At 36.1% G+C, this 15,066-nt stretch overlaps 1 protein-coding gene across 1 annotated transcript in view; it reads right to left on the minus strand.

Annotated features, from left to right (window-relative positions):
• Nucleotides 1-15,066, minus strand: part of ARHGAP15 (Rho GTPase activating protein 15) — a 638,539-nt gene that overhangs the window by 559,235 nt on the left and 64,238 nt on the right. Inside the window, exon 3 of the mRNA XM_030801219.1 lies at nt 4,270-4,338. Coding sequence (XP_030657079.1) covers nt 4,270-4,338 — 69 coding nt within the window. The remainder of the gene's footprint in view (nt 1-4,269; nt 4,339-15,066) is intronic.

Raw genomic sequence — 15,066 nt, forward strand, 5'->3', positions numbered from 1 at the left:
TCTCTAAGTTGAGATCCACGTAATTAATTTTGAAAACAATCTATTAGTATATCTAATTATATTGAAAAATTGGCTTTCACTACAAATGTTAGGCATATATTTATTAATATCTGCAACTAGCAACATTGTTTTAATAAACTTTTAATTTCTTATTACATCAATTCACAAGCATGTCTTTCCTGAACAAGTACTAGTGCCAAAAGCAATCTAAGTAGCAGTACGATATAATAAAGAAAATACAAGTCATGGCCTCTAACTTCAAGACATTTAAAATCCAGCCATGGAACAAGTCTATTACCTATGAAATAAGAGTGAACAACACAAAACAACGCATGAACATGTGCTGGAATGAAAGGACTATAATTGCTACAGGAAATCCAAGCTCCTTCAGGGTAAGAGCCATGTCTTAATCATGTTACTATTCCTGGCTTGAGGGTATGTGTTTGAGAGAGGATAATAAATAACATAAATTGGGGACCATGATGCTATAGAAAATTTGAAAATGAAATAATGAAAGTACTATTGAAAGAAGGCTGCTCTGGAATTGCTGCCTAGGATCAGTTGGGGGGATGATAGGGTATGATAAGGTCAGAAGCATTTCAAGGCTTGGGTGAGGGTTTGGGGGTGCACAAGGAGAAGCATATGGGCACCACAACCATTGAGACATTTCATCAGAAAATAATGACTTATCCAAAGGGCCAGGGAGAAAATAAACAACATAAAGAAAATGTGTTCTCATCCTAGATATATGTTTGCTACTAACAGAGATGGGCTGAATGGAAAGAGGGAATCAGTTTGAGAAGGCACTGATGAAGGGTTCAACTTCAGGGATTTCATTTCTGTGATGATAGAGATGACATCCTAGAACAAATGACTAATTCAAAGGAGAGAATGTACACAATCATAGACCTGTGTATTACAAGCTTGGAAGTGAAAACAAAAGCCATTGAATTTTCTTTATGCCTTCATTCAACACATACTTACTGAGCCCTTAACATGTTCTAGCAATTATTGTAGTCATGGGAATGAAGTAATGAACACAGGAGACAGTGTCCTTGCTCTCATAGAACTAAAATTCTAATAGGGTGACAAACTAACAAAAATAAATGCTGTAGTATGCCATCTGGTGGTAAGGTCTATAGAGTAAATTAAGGTAAGAGAAGTGTGGATGGAAATGGTGTGGTTTCTTGTTTGTTCATTTGTAGGTTCCTTTCTGTTTGTTTGTTTGTTTGTTTTATCTCTCTCTGCACAAACTTGGCTCACTGCAACCTCCACCTCCAGGGTTCAAGCGATTCTCCTGCCTCAGCCTAACAAGTAGCTGGGACTACAGATGAGTGCCCCCACACCTGGCTAATTTTGTATATTTTTAGTAAAGATGGGGTTTTAACATGTTGGCCAGGCTGGTCTTGAACTCCCAACCTAAAGTGAGACCCCTCCTCAGCCTCCCAAAGTGCTGAGATTACAGGCACGAGCCACCACACCTGGACCCTGTGGGTTTTGTTTGTTTGTTTTTGTTTCATTATTTTTTTTTAAGGGAGATTAGGGAAGACCTATTTAAAAAGGTGATATTAGAGCAGAGATGTGAAGCAAAGGAACATATGAGATATCCAAATTTCTGGGCACAAAATAAATTATTTTGTAAGAGATAGAGGCAAAAGCAGGTGGAATGGCCCTGCAGAGGAAGAGGTATCACCTTCATTGGAGCAGAAGGAGACAGGAGAAGAAAGGGAGAGGTGAGGCTGGGGAGGTCGATGAGTCTTCTAGGGCCTAGCGAACCATTGGATGTTTCTTAGCTTTTACCTGGGGTAGACCAAAAGCCAGGGAGGATTTTGAGTCAAGGAGTGATGTGAGATGGACGGAATGTTTGTTTCCCCTTAAAATTCATATGTTGAAATCCTAAACTCCAATGTAATGTTATTAGGAGGTAATTAGGTCATAAAGGTGGAGCTCTCATGAATAGGATTAACGCCTTTTTAAAAGGGATCCCAGTTCTCTTGCCCTCTTTTTGCCATATGAGGATACAAGGAGAAGTCAGCTGTTTGCATCCCAGAAGAGGGCCCTCGCCAGATCCTGACCAGAATGGAATGCTGATCTTGGACTTCCAGCCTCTAGACCTATGAGAAATTTCTGTTGTTTAAAAGCCGCCTTGTTTGTGGTATCTGTTTTAGTAACAGACTGACTAAGATAAGAAACAAAATCTAATTTACATTTTAACAGGATCACTCTCGTTGTTGTGTTGAAAATAAACAGTAGAAAGCGAAAGTGGGTAAACAGGGAGACTATTTCAATAAACTGGGTGACAGATGATAGTAATGGTGGTGAGAAATGAACTGATTCTGGGTATATTTTGAAGACAGAGCAAACTGGGTTCTTTGGTGTTCATTTATGTTAACAACAGAAACAAGGGAAGATGACTTTTAGTGTTTTGACTGAAGCACCTGGAGGAATGAAGTTAGCATCTTGTGAAATGGAGAAGACTTGTGAAGTGGAGAACGGGTTTGGGCAAAAATCGGGATCAGTTTCAGATATACTAAGTTTAGGATGTATATTAGAATTGTGTGTAAAAATGCTAGAATTTATAGTACTGAAGTTCAAAGCTGTGGTCCATGCTGGAAATAGAAATTTAGAAGTGGCTAGTGTTACATGTTCTAAAGCTACAACACTGAATGAGATGCCCTAGGAAATTACTATAGAGAGAAAAAATAAAAAGTAAAAACTGAGCTCCAAAATGAAGAGGGACCAGTAAAGAGGATTGAAAAGAGGTGGCTCTCCAGCTAATTGGAGAGCCATGAGAAAGTGGTTTACTGGTAGTCATGTGAGGAAAATGTTTCTTTTTAATAAAAAAAATTTAGATTCAGAGGATATATGTGCTTACTTGTTACATGGATATACTGCATAATGGTGGGAGTGGGGCTTCTAGTGTACCCACTACCCAAATAGTGAGCATTGTACCCAATAGGCAATTGATTCAAGAAGAGAGCTATCAATTGGGTTAAATGCTCAGATAGACCTACTGAAGAGAGAACTGAGAAGTTATTGATGGATTTAACAACTTGGAGGCAATCAGTGACCTGGATAAGAGGTGAATGATTGAGATAAAAGCCTAAATAGAGTTGGTTCAAGAGACAAAGGGAGAGCAGAAATTGGAAACAGCAAAGGTAGATAATTCTTTTGAGAAATTCTTATCCTAAAGTAAAGCAGAATAAGGAGAAATAGCTGGAGTGGGGATGTGGGATCTGGAACATGAAAAGCAATAGAAAACAGGAACACTGAAGCAAAAAAAGAAATTATTTTTGGTGCTAAGGACGGGACATCCCAAAGATAACAGGGATGAAATAGCTAGAGATAGACAGGAATACAGTCATCATAGGGCAGTATCCTGTAAGCCAATAAGACTGGAAGCATATTGACCAATATGAAATGTAGCAGGAAAGACAAGTTGAATGAGTATGGAGGAAAAGCACATTGTATTTATCAAAAAATAGGTCATTAAAAGAAAGAAGTATCAGAACATATCAGAAAGGTTGGTCTTATGTGTTTTTAAGATATATATATAATACTTTATTCATTCATGTTATTTATAATATTTCAGGTACTCTTTTAGTCACTAGGATATAACAATACACAAAAACATGGAAAAAAGTGCCATTCTTATGGATGTTGAGTCTATTAATATTTTTTGAAGACAACAGCAACAATAACAAAAAAACTATCAACATTTACAATAAGCCCCCTGTAGTCTCTGGTTCCTATTATTCACATCTTTATGTAATCCTCTCCCCTTGTGTGAACTAGACTTAATGACTTACTTTTAACCAAAATAATGTGGCAAAGCTGATGGCGTATTGCTTTTATAATTAGGTTACAAGAGATTTTGACTTCCATCTTGCTAGCAAACTCTCCCTCTTGCCTCCTCATCTTGGATGCTTTGAAAAAGCAAGCTGTTATTTTGGAGAAATCTATGTGGCAAGGAAATAAGGGCAGCCTTTGGCCAACATTCCTGGAAGACCTGAACCCAGCCAACAACCACATAAGTGAACTTGAAAGCAGACCTTCCCCAGTCAAGCCTTCAGATGAGATCCCAATTCTGGCTGACACTTTTGTTGCAACGTTTTGAGAGACTCCAAGCTAGATCCGTCTACTAAGTGATGCCCCGATTCCTGACTCACAGAAAAATGAGATAATAACCTATGCTGTTCTAAGTTGCTGAGTTTTGTGGTAATTTATTTTGTATCAGTAGATGAAGAATATAATGACTTAAACACTTACCAGTTGTTCCAATGGAGGAATGACATCTTTCAAGATATGCTGTGAATGATTCCTTCTGTGTCGGGATATCTGCAAATATATTGACGTTGGATATTATTACATAATTTTTCTTGATAGAGTTTAGTAAGAATACACATAAAATAACCTATTCAGTGTTATTCAAGCATGTGAATTAAGTAGATATAAAATGAGAAGTAAATGTTTTGGACATTGACTAATTTAAATAAAATATGTACTCAAAGATGGCTGGCTGCAAGTGCATCTCAAACCCAATTCTCTTCTTACCATGGAACCTTGACACCCCTTTCTTCAAATGTTGAAGTCTGTGTTCTCTCATGTGAACCTGGGCAGACCTTATGCCTGCTTCAATCAAAAAGTACAGCAGAAGTTCCACTCTATGACTTCAAAGATTGGAACACGAAAATGTCATACATTCTCCTGTGTCCTCTGAGAACCCTCACTCTTGGAAAATATGTTGGAGGAAACCCAAATAACACCCACAGAGTGAGCACAAGGAAAGCCTTATAGGTTTCTGATTGATAGAAAGGCTGAGGTTCCAGCAGACGGCCAGCACCAACCACCAAGCTTGTGAGTATAAAGAAGTCCTCTACCCTTCCCAGGCTCTGGTAATCATCATTCTATTCCCTGTCTCTATGAGATCAATTGTTTTATAGCTCCCCCAAATGAGTGAGAACATGTGAAATAAGAAATGATAAATGCTCGGGTTAGTGAATACCCCAATTACCCTGATTTGATTATTATACATTGTAGACGTGTGTTAAAACATTACACTACCTCATACATATATATACCCATTATGTACCCCTAATAATTAAAAATAGAACATTAAATTTAAAAAGAGTCCTAGCCTGGGCAACATAGTGAGACTCCAACTCTACAAAAAAAAATTTTTTTAATTAGCTAGGCATGGTGGCACACACCTATAGTCAGTCCCTAGCTACCCCAGAGGCTCAAGTGGGAGAATCACTTAAGCCAGGATTTTGAGGCTGCAGTAAGCTATGATCACACAACTGCACTCCAGCCTGGGCAACAGAGTGAGACTCCACTCTAAAAAAAATAAAAATTAGAAAAAAGAACTCCTAATGATTGCCTTTTGGCCATTGAGTTTCCCCCAACCTTCAAACGTCCAAGAAGAGAACTCAAATATATTGTGGGGTAGAAACAAGCTATTCCTGTGTGCTTCATCTGAATTTTTGGCCAGACTCTAAGCATGATAAAAACATTGTTTCACACCTCTATGTTTCAAGGTGATTTGTAACTAGGACAAAATATTTCGTATTGAAATGTTTTTTTGTTGATGATGTGAGCTCAGTTTTTTCAGGATCAACATTCTATTAAGTCTCATGTCTTCTATTATTAACCAGATGTGTTTAAATACTCAAAAATCACTTTTTTATGTGCTTTTAGAACAAATTAAAATAAATCTTAATGTTCTTTTTCCTGAAGAAGCATAATAGACAGATTCTACAATAAAACATAAAGAGAAAGAGAATTTATAATAAAATCTTATGCTGTTTTATAATTTAATCAGAAACTCTCATTAATATTGTTTCATATTTACTTGGAGAGAGAGAAGGAGGGAAGAAGGGGCATGAGGAGGATGAGAGAGAGAGAGAAAGAGAAAAAGAGAGAGAGAGAGAGAGAAGTGTTAAGAAATTAAAGAAATAAAGCAGACCTGAGTACTATGTCTAGGAAAGGACTTTATTGTTTTTGGTTCTGGCTACTGGCACATACAACTGACTGAAGGAATTAGATCAATGTCTGTGAAGATTTTGAGAGAATTGTTTTACCAAAAAAAAAAAAAAAATCAGAAACCTGGCCTAAAAAAATCCACAACTCTATACAACCTGGAACCCCACATTTGCTCTATGAAAACTGGGTTATGAAGAAAGTAAAACTCTAAGGAGATAATTTTCCCCAATGTTCGCTTCACAGGTGGCCTATGAAAGATAATTGAGAAGGAAGAGACTCCAGAAAGCAGGGCCAGAAACCCTGGAGAACAGTGGCCATGGGGAATTTCAGAAAGGAGAGCCGGGGACTGTCTCGACTTTGAGGGAAGTTGTCTCACAGAGACTGGCCAGTAGGATTTAATTATTGTTTTGGTCCAGTGACTGTTGGCTGTTTACCTATTTTTCCTTTGACAAATGAGAAAGATTTTTGTTTGTTTTTCCCAGGTACCAAGTTCTTGCTCCATTGTTGTCTATTGGACGTGGTGGGGAAAGTGGGACAGAGAGCTTATATCTCAAGTTCTAAATCACTTACCTGGGCTGTCTCCCCACCCCTTCCGCAAAACCTGGACTTTACGGAGAGAGCTGTTTATCACCAGAGATTCTGAAATTTGAGCTTGATGCTGTAACTGGATGGGACTTTAGGCTGTGTCCGTTGGAGAGGTGGATGGATGGTGTAAACGGCTATATGGTGAAGGGTATGGCCGTTCACCAAAATTGTATCCTCTTTTCTAGATGCTACGTTTCTCAGCCTGCCTTGCAGTTAGAAGTGGCCATGTGACTAGTTCAGATCAAGGGATGTGAGCAGAAACAATGCCAGCCACTCCCTGGCTGAGGCTATTAACCAGGGAGTGTTTCCCCTCCATGTCCTCTCTTTCCTCATACCCTGGCTGGGAAAACAATGAACAAGGCCCTACGGAGGGATGAAGATGCAAGATGGAAGGAGTTTGGGCTCTGAATCACCATGTGGGGAAAACCATACATAGGCCAGTAAAACTCACTTTGTGTTCTTTAGTAAATTTTTATTGTGGAGTAATTTTATACTTAAGAGAAAAGTTGCAGAGGGAGTTCCTGCAGAAAACTTCCATCTAACTTACATAAGTGAGAAATAAGCTTCTATTTTTTGGAATCTTCATCTATTTTACAGGATTTTACAGCTGCTGGCATTACCTTAAATATGTTACCCATAGTTGATGCTCAATTAACGTCTAAATGAAAGATCTTATGCAAAGGAGACTGAGGGCAGAATACTTAGTTAATGCGAGTGATCGTAGAAACCCAGAATTCACACTTATTAATCATCCACTGATATTTCAGCTTCCTCTCAGGAGTGGAAGAATATATGCATTTGGTATCTAAACCTCTTTAAAAACAGAAATTTATTTTATCTTGCTATACATTTAGAATGTACTACTCTTAATTACTACTCATTATACTAAGATTTATACTCTCCACTGAAAATTTCATACATAGGTCGTATATTTAACTTTCAAGAGTGGAAGAGTTCCAAGACGGACGGAGTCTTCCTGTTCTATTTCCTTAAAACCCAACTAGATTCCCATTCTTAGGGCAAAAGCAATTCTCCTGGAAAGTAAAGAATCTCAAGTTTTAAGTGTTAGAGAAGTAGCAAGTAAATGTCTCCACAATATTGATGAGTGGGCACTTGGCCTTTAACTGTGTCAGTCGCACCATTTCTTCTATGGCTAACTCCATGCCCTCTTTCATCTGACCACTACTAAATTCTTAAAGGCATACAGACCCACTTGCCTCTAAATATTCCCTTCCAGTCACCTATAGAAAGCTTTTATTTAAGGCAATGTTTGGAAATGTGTGGTGTACATACTATTAAGAGCATGAGAGATTATTTTAGCTGATGAGTGTTTTCATCGTAATGATTTATAAAATCCTAAGGTTTCATAGAAAAATGTGTCACACCAAAACCATTTACTAGTGATATGAATATATTTTATTTTAAAATAAAGCGATTTAAGTTTAAATAATATAATTAAATAAGTAATTTATGGTACAAAATATGGAAAAAACTCACAAACATAGCAAGTGAATGACTGAAGTTTGGGAAACAAATTTAAATAAGAAGACTCAAAATAGAAACTGGGCACATACTTATTTCACCCTTAAAGGGGCCCGTTGAGTCCATGGTACAAATAAGAATGCAAATTGAGAAATTTATACAAGATAATATTGTATGCTAACATTTATTGAGTACTTATTGTCTGCCAGGCATGGTTCTCTACGGTTTTCATTTATTAGCATGTTTAATTCTCACCGAAACCTTAAAAGGTTAATAATATTAACCATTTTTATAAGTATCGAAGTGTAAATACAGTTTAAGTAACTTTGAAAATCCATAGCTAATGAAAGGCACAGGTGGTATTTTAACCTAGATCTAAGAATAAGCTCAACTATGACACTTTATTGTTTCTCCAGCAATATAAGTGTGTGTGTATGTATGTGTGTGTGTGTGTAGGCAGTCACTACATTCTTGGGGAACTACAAAGTTGAGAGCCTCCGTGTGCATAAAAGGATATTTCTAAGGTAGAATTTAGAGTCCGACTTATGAATTTGTACACATTTATACAGGATGGTAGAAATCAGGTTCAAATTTGTTGTGAATCATCTTAATACTCCTTTAGGGGAAGCAATATTGCTGATCATTCCTAAATCAATAAACTAGCCAATCTATCATTTTCAACCAGGTTATGAAGATGTTGAAAAAAGAGAGCTTTCATCACCCGTCTTTTGCTTTAATGTTGTTCTCAGTAAAGCATTAGACCAAGAAATATGTGATCACTCCAAACCAGATTATGTTGGCTGAGACTTATGACTTAGGAAATTCTGGATCCAAAATGGCTTGTTTTGCATGGATATCAGGAAAAATTAGGATATTTCAGGTTGTCTTTACATAATATACTTAACTGAAATAATAATTATAAAGAAAACTTGGGTCAACCAAAATCTCATCAAGTAAGTTTGAAGAGAAAAAAGTCTCTCCTAAGCCATAGTATAAATAACAGAAAATGTTATAGTACTTATATAGACCTTGATTAATAGCTTATTATTATCTGACAATTTTACAAATTATTATGGGACATGCTCTTGACAAATATTCCAGCTTAAAACATTAGATGTCCTTATGAACCATTTATTTATATCCAGAAAACATTTCACATTTAGTACATCCACATGTCAGTAATTTCTAATAGTAGGTGATCAAAATATACTTGTTTGTTTGTGTTATAAAATCTCTACTACCAGTATTGCAGAGAGAATTTCATTTTAAACAGTAGTTTAAATTCTTCCTCAACAATCTCAGAACTTTTAAAATGTATCTGATATCAAAACCCTACATTTTATTCTTCAAGTTGCTGAGATTAAGTTTCAGAATGCTGACAAAGGAGGGTTCCAACATTTGATCTTCAAATCTTTTCGCTTTTGCTAGAATTGTTCATTAATTATTGAATTTTGAAAACTTGAATAGAAGAATAATATTAGCAGTAGCTTGATACAACTTTATTTCAATAAATTATTTTCTCTCAAAAACAGAAGCATTTCTGTAAAGCTTCTGAGAAGCTTTAATGTATTATGTTTATGCATGTCTCTTTAATTTTGTTTCCAAATGTTTTTATATTGTATATAGGTCCCCCCTCTAAACAGAAGAGAACATGTATATATGTCTATTGCATAATTAAATGTTCACAGCCTTGTTTATTTTGCTAGTTCTTATATTTATAAATGATGGAATGTTGGTTTCAATATCATGCTAAAATTCCCATTTGAAAAATTTTGTGAATTTCTACCGCTTAATTTACTTGCAATATTTTAGAAAAAGAAAAGGGGCCCTGACAATTCTGTTTCTCTGACCTGTTTATTAAGAGTTTCATTCAAGGTGGCATAATTATGTCTTAAATTATTTTTATTACAATATTCTGCATATTAAGCAACTGAGTTTTCCTAATAAATATTTGAACTGATGGTAACTCTTCTTTTGGGGAGAAAAAATTCCGACCTGATCTTTTACTGCGTTTGGGCAATCTTGTTTTCAATGGCGCTATTTCCTATTTAATTATCACGTCCTGCAAATAGGAATGATTTGTAACTACCATTGAAAAAACTTGAAATATAAAATTCTTCTGACTTGGGTTATTTTGAACCTAGTATTACTGAAAATCTGTGTTTTTCCTTATTTATCACCACCCACCACTCTCTCCCTTTCTACTTCTGTTCTTCCCCTCCCCAGGTATTTAGCTTTCTAATTGTGCAAAGCTAAATGGAAAAACATAGTATTCTGAATATATAATGCACATTTTCCTTCAAATTCCTCTTTGTTCTTATTAGGATATGGATCATAATTAAGTTTTTCAGATATCTTTTTCTCCAAAAAGAGGAATTAAAAAGTCAGTTTTTCAAAGTGTCTTCATTTTCTCTTCCATTCCTTTTTCATTTTTATCTATTTAAAGGATATGAAGCGATGGGTGGGATTAGTATGTGATATATTACATACTGTAAAAATAACAGAATTTGGGCATATTATTTTCCTTGTGTAGGAGGGTCTACTATGAAAGTTATACATAAACATGAAACATTCCACATAGCTCTGATTTTAAATAGATTACCATTTTTGATGAAAGTTTATATCTTGTGGCTTAGAATTGAAATAAAATCACTTGAAGAAAAGCATTAGTTTGTTCCAAGATTTTCACAGACATGTACGTTTCTGCGGCGTACCTCCCATTAGCAACGTCCCTGAATACTTGGATGAAAAGCAGAAATAAATCTGTGGTTAAGTTTAGTTTTTATCTCTATAGTTTCTCAAAAGTTTTTTTGGTGTATCCCAATTCTTACATTCAAATCTTCATTTGTTTTGCCAAATTCTATTTCTTAAAGCTATTACAATCAGAAATTAAGGAAAGTTAGTGAAGCTTTTTTTTTCTTTACAGTTAATCTTCTAATTTTAACTATTTGTGAACACGTGTAAAATTTATCCATGTCCCACAATTATTCTAACACTACCTAAATGCACCTTTTCATAATACTAGTGGGAGCCAATGTCATAAACCAAAGAAAGATTCAATTTTTCTGTTTTGTTCCTTATTAATGTATGATAAGTAAATTGTTTCACAATTCCACTTTCCTCCATCTGCCCATAATATCATTCAATTGCCAAAGTGGACATCCAGAAGCAAATATTCTCTCTTGTTTTTTGGGAGGGGGGCTCTTCCCTAAGCCTGTTTTGATTGTATATTATTGTCAGTCAGAAATCTGACACTCTCTTATTTTCTTTTTTATCCCCGGCACAAAATGAAAGAAAATGATTCAAAAACCTTCTTGAGGACAAATAAAAGTTTATCAGCTTTTAAAAAAATATGTGGATTTTTTTTTATAAACATCTGTGTCACCTGCAGTGCCCACCAGCCTCTCATTCCAAGTCTAGCTGAGTTAAAGTCAGCTTCAACCACATTTTCCTATATCCCAGATAGCCAAAGGGAAGCGTTTGCTAAAATGATTCTAACTCCTTAATAATTCTCTGCTTTATTTAGTCCGGAACACATGTTCCACAAAGAAAATCAAACTGCGTCGTGACCTTACTATTTAAATAAAAATTAGTTATAGATAATACATTTTCTTGCTTATTGCTGAATACCATTCCCTTTAGCTCTCCTCTATCTTTTTTGCATATTTTCACTAGATCGTTTCTCTCTGACAGTTTTCTCAAACAGAGCAGGGTCGTTCACATGTAACCTGGACATACCACAATTTTAGCCTTCAAATTGGCTTTTGAGATAAGAACCAGCAGACCCAAGAAACTCAGAGATGCCTAAGTAATATAATTTTCTTGGTTTTTCTCTGTAGAATCACCTATTTTTTTTTAGCCATGAATTTCTAAATTGATATAATGAGAAACTCAGGGCCAAAATAGACATATAAACATTTTATTCTACTCATAATATTACTAATGGTATTAGATCTAAGACATTATATAATTCATCAAGGCCAAAGCTATAGTTCCCACCATTAGCAGATAAAATAACTTGTTAATCTTTCACTCCCAATAGTATAAGCACTTACCCTCTTGATATAAACAAAACGAAATAGTTTAGGGAGTAGATTAAGAAAACGTAGGTGGGTAATCTTGAACCAAACTGATATTTTCTCCACAACTAAAGTCGTATGTTATATTTAAAATAAAAAGATTTAAGACAACAGAAAACAATACCAAGAACTACCACAAAAATACCTCATAAGAAAGCAACAGAGAAAATAATGAAGGATCTGAATGTTAAAATTATCTACCTATTCCTAACCAAATAAAACAAATCACTGTCAAATCACCATTTGGCTATGTTCGGCAGAAACAATGTCTATCTAATTTAATGATGTTTAACTGTCTAGAAATTCTTAACAAATTAGAATCAGGCTTTATTTTCAGTCTCAAATAAAAATGTTTCTTTCATTGCCCAGAAAGGCTTTTGTTGAAATAGGAAGTTTACTTCTTACTTCTTCAAGTGTATGTTCCATCACTGAAGAAGAAATTCTCTTTTGTGAAAGCTCTGATCCACGATAGTTCTAATTTAATCCATGATATGTCAAGTTTGACAAAGATATCTAGCCATGGTCAGCTGTCAGTAGTATACTGACAACTTTCTTCATACATCACTATTTCTTAATGCAAAGGTGGAAAAGTGTTAACTCACTGAAAATGGTCTGCCTATGTTGAAAGGTCACTTGTAACAGCATTGTGGGAAACCAAGCTTTGAACAATTATATCATTCTTTCAAGAATTAACAGCTTCTCAGTCAAAGATTTAAAATAAGCATATTGAATGTCATTAGTATCTTTAGTCAATGGCGAATAATTGTATCCTCCCAGTTTCCTTTCTTCACTTATTCTTTGAGGTTTTCAGAGACCCTAAACTCACCTTCTGCTGCCGAAAAAGCAGATTTAGTTCTGAAGGTTAATCCAACTCAGCAGGATTGAAGGATGGCACTTTTCCTTGGTCGTAAGTATGTTGGCTCAGGCCAGACAGCTGTTAGGACATTCTCCTCTGGGAATCGTGCCCTCAACACCCACCGTTGATGCACATACATGGTCTACTGGCTGCCGACTTCCATGCCCATCTGCTCAAATGGCATGGTGCCCACTCACAAGTTGGCTGGATTCTTGCCCTTAGTGTGTAGGTGCCAGGCAATGATGGGTTTAGATGGGCAGCCTGCATAATACTACAAGTGACAATTTTTTTTCTTTTTTTCTTTGTACAGTATCTGTCCTCTGTGCTTCCCTGAAAGAGAAACTTGTATTTCTCCACCTTCGATTATACCTGTGGACACATGTGGCCTTGTACAGGTATGTCCAAATGTATGCGACCTGCCACCAACAGTAAGATGAAAGGCAAGAATTCACAGAGCCCCACATGACAAGTGCTAACACTGAAATGGGTTGGATTGTGAAAATCCTGACCACCTGGAGTCTGTCAGAAGATATTTACCATGAGTGTAAGTACAGCAGACCTCTCATAGATAGCAGTGGCATCAGGAAGCAGCTTAAGTTACAGCACTTTTGTCTGTTGCAGTTCCAGCACAAATCATTTGCCTTGCATTAAAAAGGCACATGCAACAGCAAGGGAACTAAATCAGGCAAAAAGAACAAACTTAATGGGAACACAATTTATATGTTCAATGAGGGCAAGGGTACAAGCTAGGATACTCAGACCTCAGAAATAACCCTGACTGGAGGTCTTAATGGAAAGAAAAAGAAACAGAAATAGCATCTCTCTTTCTAATTTACAGCAAACCCGTGGAGAGGAATAGATTGGCATAGGAGGTTGTGACTTTAATGATCCAAAGCATATGAATGCTTGTTAGCAGACAGCAGACAGACATAAGTAAGAACAACAGTAATGGCTGCATCTGCAGCCTGGCCTATGGCACTAAAACCAATCAGGCAGCATTGGAGAGCTGTGCCGGAAGGTATGTTAAAGCCGTGCTTTCCTTGTGTGTTTATTTAGGGGTGATTGAATTCAGGGTGTTGTCATTCTGCCTTGGAGAATGGTTATCCAATGTGTAGGCATGATCTTTCTCTCTGAATATGCTCTGTTGAGTCAGTTAGTTATGTGTGACTACTTGATCTGTCCTAGTCTTTATACAGTGCCAACATTCTCCAGTCCAAGTTCCAAAGGAACAGGGCCTAAAAACTTTTGGCTCCAGAATCAAATTAGGCTTCTCTGCTTCCCTAGCCAGAAGTGAATAAATACCCAATGGCCAAAACCAAAGAATTTGACATTGTGGAATGAATAGAGCTGTCATATACCACTAAAGTGTAGAAATATCTACTGTTTGAAGTCAAGACTAGTTCAACATCTTCAGTAATCAGAACAGACTTCTTTGGACACCTTTATGGGTTAGTCTGGCTTTTGATTGGAAATGTTTCTGGCAAGCTGTTGATTCCAGATATCAGAAATGTAAGAACATACGGTTTATAAGAGAAAGTCTGCCATTTTTTTCTGTCAAAAAATTCTTCAAGGCAGCACATTTTTATAAATGATGGGTCCTTCGTTTACCTCCAGGTTAGCACCACTTACTTAGATGTATTCTAAAAGAGAACTAGTCAAAGAAGAGGTGAATCAGTATAGTTGAAAAATTTGTATTTGAAGCTAAATTGGGAGTTCACTCAGGAGTTTCTGGTGAAAATAGAAAAAAGAATGACTAGATTGATCCAAAACTCATTAATCTGATTGCTGTGGTATGATTTAGCTATCAAAGTTCCCTGATAAATCATTTCTCTCACAACTTGTCACATCCCAAGGTTATAACAGTAAGAATCACATACAACTAATTTCTTGAAAATGAATAAAAGCAGATGTCCTATCAAGGGACTCTTGAGGGCAAGGGGCATGTTTTATTCATCTTTAAATCTGCAATACTTAGCATAGTGTATAACACTGTATTGGAATTGGCCTTTCAACCTTTATATAGTACCTCTTTATACATGTGACCTATTATTTATTTGAATTCATCACAAACTTCAATAGCTT

This window comes from Nomascus leucogenys, chromosome 20 (genome assembly GCF_006542625.1).
Source record: "Nomascus leucogenys isolate Asia chromosome 20, Asia_NLE_v1, whole genome shotgun sequence".
Classification (NCBI taxonomy): Eukaryota; Metazoa; Chordata; class Mammalia; order Primates; family Hylobatidae; genus Nomascus; species Nomascus leucogenys.